Genomic DNA, 13,927 nt, shown 5'->3' with positions numbered 1-13,927 from the left:
GATGGATAGACAATATGGACAGTATATGGATAGAATATGTAGTATTTCTGAACAATAGTATATGTACAGCAATAGTTAAATAAGATGGGCCTAACATACATAACCTCTCAGGTTACATATGAAATGGTAAAACAGTATGTAAACCATATTAAAGTGACCAGTGTTTTTATCTAAACCCTAATTAGGCAAGTCGGTTAAGAACAAATTCTTATTTACAATGACGGCCTACCCCGGCCAAACCCTAACCCGGACAGCGCTGGGCTAATTGTGTACCACCATATGGGACTCCATATCACAGCCGGTTGTGATACAGACTGGAATCGAACCAGGGTCTGTAGTGATGCCTCTAGCACTGAGATGCAGTGCCTTAGGCCCCCAAGTGGTGCAGCAGTCTATGTGGTGCAGCAGTCTAAGGCACTGAATGGTAGAGTATGCTGGTCGAGTGCATGGTAGAGTATCCAGGTGATAGCCGGCTAGTGACAGTGACTAAAGTTCAGGGCAGGGTACTGGGTGGGGGCTAGGGGTGATTATTTAACAGTCTGATGGCCTTGAGATGGCAGCTGTTTTTCAGTCTCTCGGTCCCAGCTTTGATACACCTGTACTGACCTCGCCTTCTGGATGGTAGAGGGGTGAACAGGCCGTAGCTCGGGTTGCTGTGGTCTTTGTGGATCTTCTTGGCTTTCCTGTAACACTGGATTCTCTAGATGTCCTGGATGTCAGGCAGTGTGCCCCTTTGATGCTTTGGGCAGACCACACTACCATCTGGAGAGCCCTGCAGTTGCGGACTGTGCAGTTGCGGTACCAGGCGGTGCTAAAGCAAAACATGATGCTCTCAATTGTGCATCTGTAAAAGTTTGTGAGTTTCAGGTGCCAAGACAGATTTCTAAAGCCTCCTGAGGTTGAAGAGGTGCTGTTGCGCCTTCTTCACCACATTGTCTGTGTGGGTGGAACCTTTAAGTTTTTCAGTGATGTGTACGCTCCGAGGAACTTGAATATTTCCACCTTCTCCATTGTGGTCCCGTCGTTGTAGATAGAGGGGTGCTCCTTCTGCTGTTTCCTGAAGTCCATGATCAGACCCTTTGTTTTGTTGACATTGGGTGAGAGGTTATTTCCCTGGCACCACACTCCCAGGGTCCTCACCTCCTCCCTGTAGGCTGTCACATCGTTGTTGGTAATCAGGCCTACTACTGTTTTGTGGTCCGCAAACTTGATGATCGAGTTGGAGGCGTACGTGGCCATGCAGTCATGGGTGAACAGGGAGTAGAGGAGGCGGCTGAGCACGCACCCTCGTGAAGACCCAGTGTTGAGGATCAGTGAAGTGGAGGTGTTGTTTCCTACCTTCACCACCACTTCAGTGGCCCGTCAGGAAGTCCATGACTCTCAAAGCACTTCATGATGACAGAAGTGAGTGCTATGGGGCGATAGTAATTTAATTCAGTTACCTTTGCTTTCGTGGGTACAAGAACAATGGACATCATGAAGCATGTGGGGACAGCAGATTGGGTTAAGGAAAGATTGAATATGTCTGTAAACACTCCAGCCAGCTGGTCTGCACAAGCTCTGAGGACACGGCTAGAGATGCCGTCAGGGCCTGCAGCCTTGGGAGGGTTAACACGTTAAAAAGTTTTACTCATGTTGGGCATGGAGAAGGAGAGCCCACAGTCCTTGGTAGTGGGCCACATCAGGAATTTTGTCCCATTCCTCCTGAAAGAGCTGGTGTAACTGAGTCCGGTTTGTAGGCCTCCTTGCTCGCACATGTTTTTTCAGTTCTGCCCACAAATTTTGCGATGGCCACTCCAATACTTTGACTTTGTTGTCCTGTAGCCATTTTGCCACAACTTTGGAAGTATGCTTGGGGTCATTGTACGTTTGGAAGACCCATTTTCGACCAAGCTTTAACTTCCTGACTGATGTCTTGAGATGTTGCTTCAATATATCCACATAAATTTCCATCCTCATGATGCAATCTATTTTGTGAAGTGCACCAGTCCCTCCTGCAGCAAAGCATCCCCACAACATGATGCTGCCACCCCCTTGCTTTATGGTTGGGATGGTGTTCTTCAGCTTGCAAGCATCCCCCTTTTTCCTCCATACCGATGGTCACTATAGCCATTGGCTTTTTTATGGCGGTTTTGAAGCAGTGGCTTCCTTGCTGCTGAGCGGCCTTTCAGGTTATGTTGATATAGGACTCTTTTTACTGTGGATATCGATACTTTGTACCTGTTTCCTCCAGCATCTTCACAAGGTCCTTTGCTTTTGTTCCGGAATTGATTTGCACTTTTCGCACCAAAGTACATTAATCTCTGAACTCGTCTCTTTCCTGAGCGGTATGACGGCTGCGTGGTCCTGTGGTGTTTATACTTGAGTACTATTGTTTATACAGATGAACATGGTACATTCAGGCGTTTGGAAATTGCTCCCAAGGATGAACCAGACTTGTAGAGGTCTACAAATTGTTTTCTGAGGTCTTGGCTGATTTCTTTTGATTTTCCCATGATATCAAGCAAAGAGGCACTGAGTTTGAAGGTAGGCCTTGGAATACATCCACAGTGACACCTCCAATTTACTCAAATGATGTCAATTAGCCTAACATAAGCTTCTAAAGCCATGACATCATTTTATGGAATTTCCCAAGCTGTTTAAAGTCACAGTCAACGTAGTATATGTAAACTTCTGACCCACTGGAATTGTGATACAGTGAATTCTAAGTTAAATAATCTGTCTGTAAACAATTGTTGAAATAATTACTTGTAGATGTAGATTACAAAGTTGATGTCCTAACCGACTTGCCAAAACTATAGTTTGTTATCAAGAAATTTGTGGATGTGTTGAAAAACCACTCCACAAATGAAAATCCACTCCCAATGAAAAACCACTCACAATGACTCCAATCTTAGTGTATGTATAAACTTCCGACTTCAACTGTATGGGCATTTCTTAAATGGCATGGTTTCCCAGATGGTGTTATAAAAAATGTAACAAATTTGTTTGCAAAATTAACTGTTCAAGTGAATATAAACCACTCACTGACGAAGCCTTCATTGTTGAGAGGCGTAAAGCAGGCTTGTCCTCTATGTGCTGGCCATCAGCCCCTTGTTAAAAAATAATTTTAAAGGATGAAAGGATAAAAGGTGTATCTGTTGGAAATAGTCGTGTAGTTATCTCTGCTTATGCCGACGACATGTCTTTATTCATTCGCAAGAAGAATTACATTTCATCATTTTGGATTCTATGAGAAAGAGCTTTCTAAACCTATAGAATTGAAATATTAAATGTAATTGCTCAGCATCTATATACGTGGAACGAATTTGACTAAGAAAAACTGGGATAGAGAAGAAGCTATAGTTCATGAGGTGGCAGTTTTTCTTGCGTTTTTTGATGAAACAAACGATCTGTTATAGTCACAGCCGTGATTTAACCAGTTTTAGAAACTTCAGAGTGTTTTCTATCCACACATACTAATCATATGCATATACTATATTCCTGGCATGAGTAGCAGGACGCTGAAAAGTTGCGCGATTTTTAACAGAATGTTCGAAAAAGGAGGGGGTAGACTTAAGAAGTTAACTTCTTAAGTCTACCCCCTCCTTTTTCGAACATTCTGTTAAAAATCGCGTTGACGTTGATTTACTTGCACATAATAGAACATTAGAACAGAGCCCTGTGGGTCCTGGTCAAAGGTAGTGCACTAAACAGTATAGGGAATATTGTGTCATTTGTGAAGCAGACCATGACTAAAACACTTTTATTCCATATAGGTCGATTGGCTCTCACGTTCCGACCCACATTCCGTCTGACTTCTGTTAGAATCTTAAAGCACCTCTCCGTAATTAGTTTTCCAGCTCAATGCCATCCCCGGAAATATTATAAATTGAAATAGCCAAACCATTGAACAGCATCAAATATCCAAACTTGTGCCTTTAAAGCCCTGTACCCCTGTGTATACATTCATTGACTGTTTTTTAGCTGGCTGACCTTCAACTATAGTCCTCCCAGTGTTCTCTCACTGACAAAGCACAGGACAAATAACCACTTCTCAATGGCATGCTGCTAACATTTCTCATGAAACACTCGCTTCCCCTGTCCCGCTGCCCACCACAACACTGTTATCCAGGGTCCTTCAGAGGAGCACTGAAGCGGAATAAACGCAGATAGTTCCACATGATTCTTCAGATGCTGCTATAGCTGCTTTGCTAGTTACAGTACAACTTTTATCATATGAACTTGCTGCTTGTGAACAATTAAGGAGACAGCATTTCTACCGTAATTGCATGTTAGCGGACAGTATAAATGTATATATTGGGTCTCTCCCTTTCTCTGTACGCTCAGTGTGCGTGTCTTTGATGTGTTGGAGTCACAGGGGGCCTGTGTTAGTGAGGTTGTTGTTTTAGCGGCTATGCTATGTTAGGCTTCCTGTATGTGATGTACTCATAGAGTTGGATAGAGAGCACACTTGGCCCGAAGCCTGCTTTTGCATGGGCATTGTAATGGAGGGCTTTCACCATTTTGAAGTAGCCAACTATGTTGGGCCTCCTACGGGTTAAGGAAGGATCACAGAATTACATTCAGGTCAGCCAATGCTTTATACTCCTGAGAAAACATTGCAGCACTAAAGGTGGCAGTAAATCATCAACCTTGGCTTTATCCCCATTCAGACAATACACACTTGTGCACAGTAGATGGTGGTATGCACATTTTTCAGTCAATTTACAGACTGCCAGTATACTCATGTAGGATTAGAAGAAGAAAGTACAGCTATCCCTCAATGGCGCTGTGCATAAGCAGCCATTGCAAAGATAGGAGATGCAAAGATAGGAGATGAGCTCTCTTGTTAATCTCTATCGGTTGTTGTGATGTAGCGACTAGGCTATGCTAGGTTTCCTGTGTTTACCCTGTGATGTACAACTCTTCCCAGCCCAGCTAGGAGTTTTTAAGGATCTGCTCCCTCCAGCCTACAGCTAATGATGCAATTGTGTTTAAAACAAATGCAACCAGCAAACTCATTTAGGGGCAAGTTCCACAAACAATGCCAAAACAAGAGGAATAGGAAATGCAGTAAACTGTGAATGTTTTTTCTGAGTTTACGAAGGGTCGTTTTCACAGTCTAATGTTGATAAAACAGAGGTTGGTTTTGTGAGTATAACCAGTTACACTGGTTTTTAGGTAGAATGGTGTCCCTCTGCTCTCATGTTATGTGTAATAGCCTAAGATGTATGGATTCAAATAGAATCTGTGATAGTTCATTCTTGTTCTGTATTCCAGTTCTTACATTGCACTGACATTAGCCTATTCCCTCTTGTACTGTCTTTCTCCCCCCCAAAAAATGTTGGTCTGTGTTATAAGATACAGTTATTTTCCTGTGTCTGCTCTCAGGACTAAAATGTGTTGTCTGTTTCTCTGCAGGTCACCTCTCTCCATGGAAGACCTCCAAACAGGTAAAACACAACTATTTGTGTGTGTATATTTATTTGATTACAGAGGGAGAAGGGTGACAGTAACATATTTAATCAGTGTGTGTGTGTGTGTGCGTGCGGGTTTGTCTGTCTCCAGGACTTAATTGAGCAGCCTGGGAGATGTTTTTGCCTTTGCTTCACTGCTGATTTAACCAGTCTTTCTTGACCTGCTTAGACCATTGGTGGTAGCTTATTATGTATTTGTACAGTACTTCTCTGAAAAGAGGATGGGCTTGTGTTATTTTTGATTCAATTAGGCACATTTTTATAGTGGTGGTTTTGGCTTTGAAAACAATTATTTAAAGACATGCTCCGGAACTTTGGCGACAGCTTAGTATTTTTTAAACCTCCTGCTTTATGCTGTCAATGTATAGTTCATACATGCATAATCTATGAGTAGAATTACTGTGTTAGCTACCTCTATTAGCCACAAAATCCCTAGCCGTGCGGCACCATTTTCCTTACATTTTCCACCATGTGGGCCAGACCCCTAGCAATTCAAGTTCTAACCAATGAGCTTCAGCCCCTTGTCATTTGAGTGACAGCTAGCAAGGTGCAGACACAGCAGAGCGAAAGAGAGAGCAATGACATTGTGCACATACATTGTACATCATTGTCGAGGATAACTTTTGGCTCGTGAGCACCACTTTAAGAACTACTGGCTAAAATGTATAGGGTAAATCCAATTGAATTCAATCACTTTTTGGCAGCACCCATTATGATTTGAACGAAACCTCCTATACATATTTGCCCAATGTAGAAGTGCTCAGGAAGTGACTTTTGGACCTGAATGCCAAAACAGTCAAGATACAAAAGTGCTCCAAGTTGACCCCACCATACCATGAGACATCCATGTCTTCATCACTGGAAATGATAAATGGCTTTTTTTGAGTTTGATATCACTTAAAAGCTTAGAAACAGTATACTGTCCTCCTTATAGTGTGTGTAACCATAACTTCACAGCCAGCCAAACTCCATTCAACAAGAAACTGAAACAGTCAGGGATAGGCTTCCAAAAACCTCCAGTGTTTTATTGATGAAACGGAGTGAAACTGAAACATAAAATAATGGAAATACTGATACAGCTTAAGCCTAATATATAAATACACAATACAGTGTTTAGCCAACAACTGTAATTTTTTTTATTCTAAACCCCAATAGTGCGCACACTTCACCTGAATGAAAGGAACTAGCTGCTACATCAATTAACAGACACTCTAGGCAGGGTGGTACACTTGACATAAAATCTGAATTAGTACAAATACTCTCTGATACAACAGAGATAAACATATTAGAAAATGATTTGTACTCACAAGCAATGCTTTCGAAGGATTTAACAACAAGGATGGCAGGAGATAACCAGCAGTGCTGCAACCGTCAACAATGAATCTTATTTAAATTACTGCCTAGTTCCCTTTTCAGCACCAAAGAAAAAACACAAGCTAGATGTAATTCAATTGAATGGCCCCCGGGTGGTGCATATCAAAGTGTATATAAACCCTGAACGGAGCAGAACAAACAGATTGTCAAACTTCAACATTTCTGAATATACATATATATTTTTTTACATTTAACGTCAATGATCTAAAAACACGTAAACTCAAATGTTTTTCACATTCTAATTTGTTGTACCATAGACCCTATTTTACGTTCTCTAAGGTTTTTGTGTTGTGCCCGCCATCAGTTGAGACAGAGCATACTCTTTAATACAGGGTGGTTGTCATATTTTGGCTGATAAATGGACTAAAATGGGAATACATTTGACATTTCAACTTCCAAGTGGTACCACAAAGATGGTTGGAGGTCCATACATCAGACAATGTAAATTGAATGGGAATATCTGTTGTTTTAAATTATAATGTCAATCCTCCATAGGAAACCTATTGAAATAAAATCAAATTGTATTTGTCACATGCGCCGAATACAACAGGGGATAGACCTTACAGTGAAATCCTTACTTACAAGCCGTTAACAAACAATGCAGTTTTAAGAAAATACCTTTAAAAAAGTAAGAGATCAGAAAAATAAATGATTAAAGCAGCAGTAAATAACAATAGCGGGGCTATATGCAGGGGGTACCGGTACAGAGTCAATGTGCGGGGCCCCGGTGTCGAGGTAATTAAGATAATATATACATGTAGGGGGGGGGGCGGGCAATGCAAATAGTCTGGGTAGCTATTTGATTAGCTGTTCAGGAGTCTTATGGCTTGGGGTTAGGAGCTATTTAGGAGCCTCTTGGACCTAGATTTGGCACTCCTGTACCGCTTGCTGTTACGTAGCAGAGAGAACAGTCTATGACTAGGGTGGCTGGAGCCTTTGACAATTTTTAGGGCCTTCCTCTGAAACTGCCTGGTATAGAGGTCCTGGATGGCAGAAATTATAGTAATACAGTAGCAGTCAGTTTGGACACAACTACTCATTCCATGTTTTTTCTTTATTTGTACTCTTTTATATATTGTAGAATTATAGTGAAGACATACACATTTGGAATAATGTACTAACCAAAAAAGTGTTAAACAAATCCAAATATATTTGAGATTCCTTTCAATCAACAGGTGCCTTGTTAAAAGTTAATTTGCGGAATTTCTTTCCTTCTTAATGCGTTTGAGCCAATCAGTTGTGTCGTGACAAGGTAGGGGTGGTATACAGAAGATAGCCCTATTTGGTAGAAGATCAAGTCCATATTATGGCAAGCAAAGTGAAAAGACTGAAGGCCGTCATTGAAAATAAGAATTTGTTCTTAACTGACTTGTCTAGTTAAATAAAGGTCAAATTCAAAAATTTAAATTACTTTAAGGCATGAAGGTCAGTCAATAAGGAAAGTGTCAAAAACTGAGAGTTTCTTCAAGTGCAGTCACAAATGCTACTTAGAAAAATGTAAAATATATTTTGATTTGTTTAACACTGACGATTTACACTGTGTCACGCCCTGGCCTTAGATATATCTGTTTTCTTTATATTTTGGTTAGGTCGGGGCGTGACTAGGGTGGGTACGCTAGTTTTTGTATTGTCTAGGGTTATTTGTATGTCTAGGGTTTTTGTAGATCTAGTTAGTATAGCTTCATGTTTCGTTTTGTTATTTTGTTAGTCTGTTCAGTGTTTCATTCTTTAATTAGATAAGAATGTACGCATACCACGCTGCGCCTTGGTCCGATCGTTATAACAATCGTGACACACTCATAATGACTTGAGGCCAAAACGTTTGTGTTTTGTTGTCACCTTTAATTTATGCACTTTCTTGCGCTATGATTTTTTGGGCACCATGATGTTTTAATAAATATCTTTATTTTGCATTCAAGCCTCTGCTTTTGATTTATTCCTTTATTCAACAGTGCACGGGTCTCTATCTTTTCTGGTAATTGTAATTAGTTAATTAGTCAATTACATTTAAATGTCAATGGTGAACCAGCTAAATTGCCGTGGTTTGAAGCGATAGGTCCATTCTATGAATTACATGTCCATGATTTGAAATGACACCCCTCCCTGTATTCAAGAGCAAATTGTGTCTCAACCAATGGCTGGCACAACACAAAAACCTCAGATGTGAAAAAGTTCTAAGCTACAACATATCGAATCTGAAGCGTTTTCAGATAATTGATGTTAAAGGTTTAATTTTTTAATAAAATAATAAAGAAATAATAAAATACATTTGTAGGACTTTAAACTATGTGGAATTGAAAAACCTATGAATGAAAAACACCTATGAACTGAATGCTCTATTGATTTGAGTGGTCTGTAATTCAGCTTTAAAATGCAAATGTGTACGCAGTTATCTAAACATGACTGGATTAAATTAAAGTAATTGACATACATTTGAAGTCAGAAGTGTACATATACACTTAGGTTGGAGTCATTAAAACCTGTTTTTCAACCACTCCACAAATTTCTTGATAACAAACTATAGTTTTGGTAAGTTGGTTAGGACATCTTAGGACATCTACATCTACATCTACAGATAGATTATTTCACTTATAATTATTGACTGTATCACAATTCCAGTGGGTCAGAAGTTTACATACACAAAAATGACTGTGCCTTTAAACAGCTTGGAAAATTGCAGAAAATTATGTCATACGCTTTAGAAGTTTCTGATTTGCTAAGTGATACAATTTCAGTCAATTGGAGGTGTACTTGTAGATGTATTTCAAGGCCTACCTTCAAACGCAGTGCCTCTTTGCTTGACATCATGGGAATATCAAAAGAAATCAGCCAAGACCTCAGGGAATTTTTTTTTGTAGACAACCTCAAGTCTGGTTCATCCTTGGGAGCAAATTCCAAATGCCTGAAGGTACCACATTCATCTGTATAAACAATAGTACGCAAGTATAAACACCATGGGACCACGCAGCCATCATACCGCTCAGGAAGGAGACATGTTCGGTCTCCTAAAGATGAATGTACTTTGGTGCGAAAAGTGCAAATCAGTCCCAGAACAACAGCAAAGGAACTTGTGAATATGCTGAAGGAAACCGGTACATAAGTATCTATATCCACAGTAAAACAAGTCCTATATCGACATAACCTGAAAGGCCACTCTGCAAGGAAGAAGCCACTGCTCCAAAACTGCCATAAAAGAGCCAGACTATGGTTTGCAACTGCACATGGGGATAAAGATGGTACTTTTTGGAGAAATGTCCTCTGGTCTGAAGAAACAAAAATCGAACTGTTGCGCCATAATGACCATTATATTTGGAAGAAAAAGGGGGATGCTTGCAAGCAGAAGAACACCATCCCAACCGTGAAGCACGGCATCATGTTGTGGGGGTGCTTTGCTGCAGGAGGGACTAGTGCACTTCACAAAATAGATGGCATCATGAGGGTTGAAAATTAAGTGGATATATTGAAGCAACATCTCAAGACCTCAGTCAGGAAGTTAATGCTTATTCGTAAATTGGTCAATTGGTCATTGGACAATGACCTCAAGCAAACTTCCAAAGTTGTGGCAAAATGGCTTAAGGACAACAAAGTCAATGTATTGGAGTGGCCATCACAAGGCCCTGACCTCAATCCCATAGAGAATTTGTGGGGCAGAACTGAAAAAGCGTGTGCGAGCAAGGGGGCTTACAAACCTGAATCAGTTACACCAGCTCTGTCAGGAGGAATGGGCCAAAATGCACCCAACTTATTGTGGGAAGCTTGTGGAAGGCTACCCAAAACATTTGACCCAAGTTAAACAATTTAAAGGCAATGCTACCAAATACTAATTGAGTGTATGTAAACTTCTGACCCACTGGGAATGTAATGAAATAAATAAAAGCTTATATTATTCTGACATTTTTACATTCTTAAAATGAAGTGGTGATCCTAACTGACCTAAAACAGGGATTTGTTACTAGAATTAAATATCAGGAATTGTGATAAACTGAGTTTAAATGTACTTAGCTAAGGTGTATGTAAACTTCCTACTTCAACTGTAAATCTTTTTCCTTTATCCTATCCCATCACTATCTGTCTCTACTGCTGTGCTGTGCCTTCAGATACCAGAGCAGTGGGACCCCCATGGAAGTCCCCAGACTTGCTTGTCAGCCCCAGTGCTTCCCACGGGCACACCCTTCTCTACCCAGCCACAGCATCACATCTCAGTCCCCGACTCCACGGAGGGCTTCGACCTCAACAAACCCGACCCATATGACCTCTATGAGAAGTCCAGGGCCATCTACGAGAGTAGACGTGAGTATTGTTACATGGTGTAAGATAAAGTTTCCGCTAGACAAAGACCTTGGGTAAGTTTGGGATTTTCCCCACTGAGAGAAATTATGATTGGGGGAGGGGAAGCTGATCTTAGATCTGTACCTTGGGGAAACTTCACCCCGGAATGAGTACCACACTTCCGCTTCCTGGTTCTGCACTGGTGGCTTATAGGAGGTGGAGACTTTTCCTTAACTGAGAAGATGTGGCAACGTAATGTCTGTTTTGTCCAGTAGTGGCAGAAGTTATATCCACAGCAACCAAAACCAACAACTAAATCAACATAGCTTCATAACATTATGGAGTATTATTTAGGTATGGCATATTGAGATAATGCTTAACAACACTAAATGTGAATACTGAATATGCAATCAGTAGAATTTGTACCGTCTGTCTTTTTTCTTATTCAGTCTGTGAAGGATATTGATCTCTTAATCCTGAAAGATTTCAAATCAGTGCTGCATTCTCTCCTCTCTTTGCCGTTGTCTGTGTTTGTGGGGGAATTCTCTGCATTCAAATTCTTTCTTTCTCACTATCTGCATCTCCTCCTCTTTCTCACCTCTTTTATCCTTGTTTTTTCTACTCCTCTCCCCATCGTTCTCTCTCTCTCCCTCTCTCTCCCTCTCTCTCCCTCTCCCTTCCCTCTCCTTCCTCATCCCCTCCCTTTCTCCCTGTGCCTCCCTCCCACTCTCTCTTTCTCTCCCCCTATCAGGTCCAGAGTACCAGGAGGTGGAAGTTCACCTGTTGAGGGAGAAGACTGGGTTTGGCTTCCGCATCCTGGGGGGAGACGAGGCCGTGCAGGCTGTGAGTCCGGACGCCCGCGACAAGGCTCGTATGGGACGGGCTGGACAACACACACCATTATACACACCTAGCATGTCTAACCTCATTGAACACACCTGCTGTCTGCTGCTGCCTACACACCTAACACACTGAACAACATGTAATACAAACCTTACATCATTTATACAACGGGTGGGTCTAATCCTGAATACTGTTTGGTTAAAACAGCATTCCTGTAAAACAGTGTCTATCCACAAGTTACCGCAGGCATTTTAACATCATAGAACAAAGTAAATCGGCTAAATTTATCTGACTGCGCAATCCACTGTCTCATCAGCCCAGCCAAGCAATCTATAAACTTGATCTACACTATAAATAGCATTATCTCCCATTACTTTTAGACAAACATTTAGTTTTCAGCAGCGTAGATTTGTATAAACCTTGCTGTCTGTCTCTCCGACTTTGCAACATTATTTCAATATTCAAATTTGATCTCCAGCTGTCCCATAGTAATGAACGTGTCGGGACGAGACAGACAGGCAGGCAGCATTTCTCAACCAGTCGAAATCAGGAATCAGATAACATCATTTTTATGTATATACAGTATACAAAGAAATGTCAATTGAAAAAAGGTCAGATGAAACAAAGTGCACCTTTCCAGCTTTAGTTTGAAGTGATTGTGTTAGCTTTGTTGTCCTGACGAGTGAGCAAATGTTCTATGCCAGGTGAAATCACGCCTCATTAGCTCATTGTTATGGATGTATCCAAATAAATGTTTCTATAAAACAGCTTATGCAAATGCAGATACTGTTATATTGGCTGCACTTTTTGACGTGACTGTAAGTTAGCCGTAGTTGGCTAGCTAGCAAGCAAGGGATAAGAACGTTGTCAGACAGTATGGCAATGGAACATTTCAAAGTAACAACTGGGTCACGTCCATAGATACAGAACAAAAACACTGGGTCGCGTCTCTGTTAACTGAACCGATAGACCAGCCAGCCAGCTTGGGTACCAACCCTAGATTTGTTTTGGGACTATATCTTGTGGAAGGATGAAATATTATGAATAAATTCCTCAAAATAATTTTTTTAATGAAAATATGTCAATCATTATTTGAACATGTTGGTAACCTGTTGTATAAATATGATAATGCCCTCGAAGCCGGTGTTTGGAGGAGATATTGACACGACTTCGTCTCAGGCCTAACACCCCTGCCAATATATCCTCCAAACACGGGCTTCTCGAGCATTATCACTTAAGTAATAAACACCTAACACCATAATAGCCAACTACACCATAATGCACACCTAATGTCATCTTACACACATCTAACCAACTTAGAGTTCCATTATTATATTTTTTTACGACCCAACTGATTTCAAATCAAAATGCAAGTTATAGATCTGTCATTCTCATTGAAAGCAAGTCTTATAAGCGGTATATCCGTTCTATATGCAATATTTTTTTATTGGTTTGTTTTTTAATTCTTTGCTACGAAACGTTTTGCGACAGTATGGCCCACTGAACATGTCCAATAGAATTCAACTATGTTTATTTATTCCCACCCAGCACACCTATAAATGTGCTGCTAATATAGATTGTCGTTGAACAGATTGTGATTGGGGCGATCATAGAGAACACTCCTGCAGAGCGCGATGGACGTCTTCGACCTGGGGACGAGCTCATCTCCGTGGATAAAATGGTGGTTGCTGGGAAACCACACAGATACGTGATCGACCTGATGCACGCCGCTGCACACAATGGTCAGGTCAGCCTGAAGGTCCGGAGGAGAGTCCACTTCTTCAGTGAGTAGAATTCACTACAATGTATACACTAATTCACTAATCACTACTATACTACGTATACACTAATCACTACTGTAGTACACTATACACACACACTACACCAGTGGCGGTCAGTGCCATTCAAGATGAGGGAGGGCGATTTTTTTTCATGTGCATGGCCTTATTTCTATTACAGCATATTGGATGACTGTCATTCAT

The 13,927-nt window shown here is 41.0% G+C and overlaps 1 protein-coding gene across 3 annotated transcripts in view; it reads left to right on the top strand.

Moving 5' to 3' along the window:
* Positions 1-13,927, top strand: part of LOC110525190 (membrane-associated guanylate kinase, WW and PDZ domain-containing protein 2) — a 251,137-nt gene that overhangs the window by 207,573 nt on the left and 29,637 nt on the right. For all 3 annotated transcript variants that reach the window (XM_021605194.3, XM_090235041.1, XM_090235045.1), the window contains 4 exons: positions 5,404-5,435; positions 10,931-11,123; positions 11,854-11,945; positions 13,537-13,729. In XM_021605194.3, coding sequence (XP_021460869.2) covers positions 5,404-5,435; positions 10,931-11,123; positions 11,854-11,945; positions 13,537-13,729 — 510 coding nt within the window. The remainder of the gene's footprint in view (positions 1-5,403; positions 5,436-10,930; positions 11,124-11,853; positions 11,946-13,536; positions 13,730-13,927) is intronic.

This window comes from Oncorhynchus mykiss, chromosome 1 (genome assembly GCF_057628025.1).
Source record: "Oncorhynchus mykiss isolate SJ-2025 chromosome 1, ASM5762802v1, whole genome shotgun sequence".
Lineage (NCBI taxonomy): Eukaryota > Metazoa > Chordata > Actinopteri > Salmoniformes > Salmonidae > Oncorhynchus > Oncorhynchus mykiss.
The sequence above is the reverse complement of the archived record's forward strand: the minus strand, read 5'-3'. Positions and strand labels throughout refer to the sequence as shown.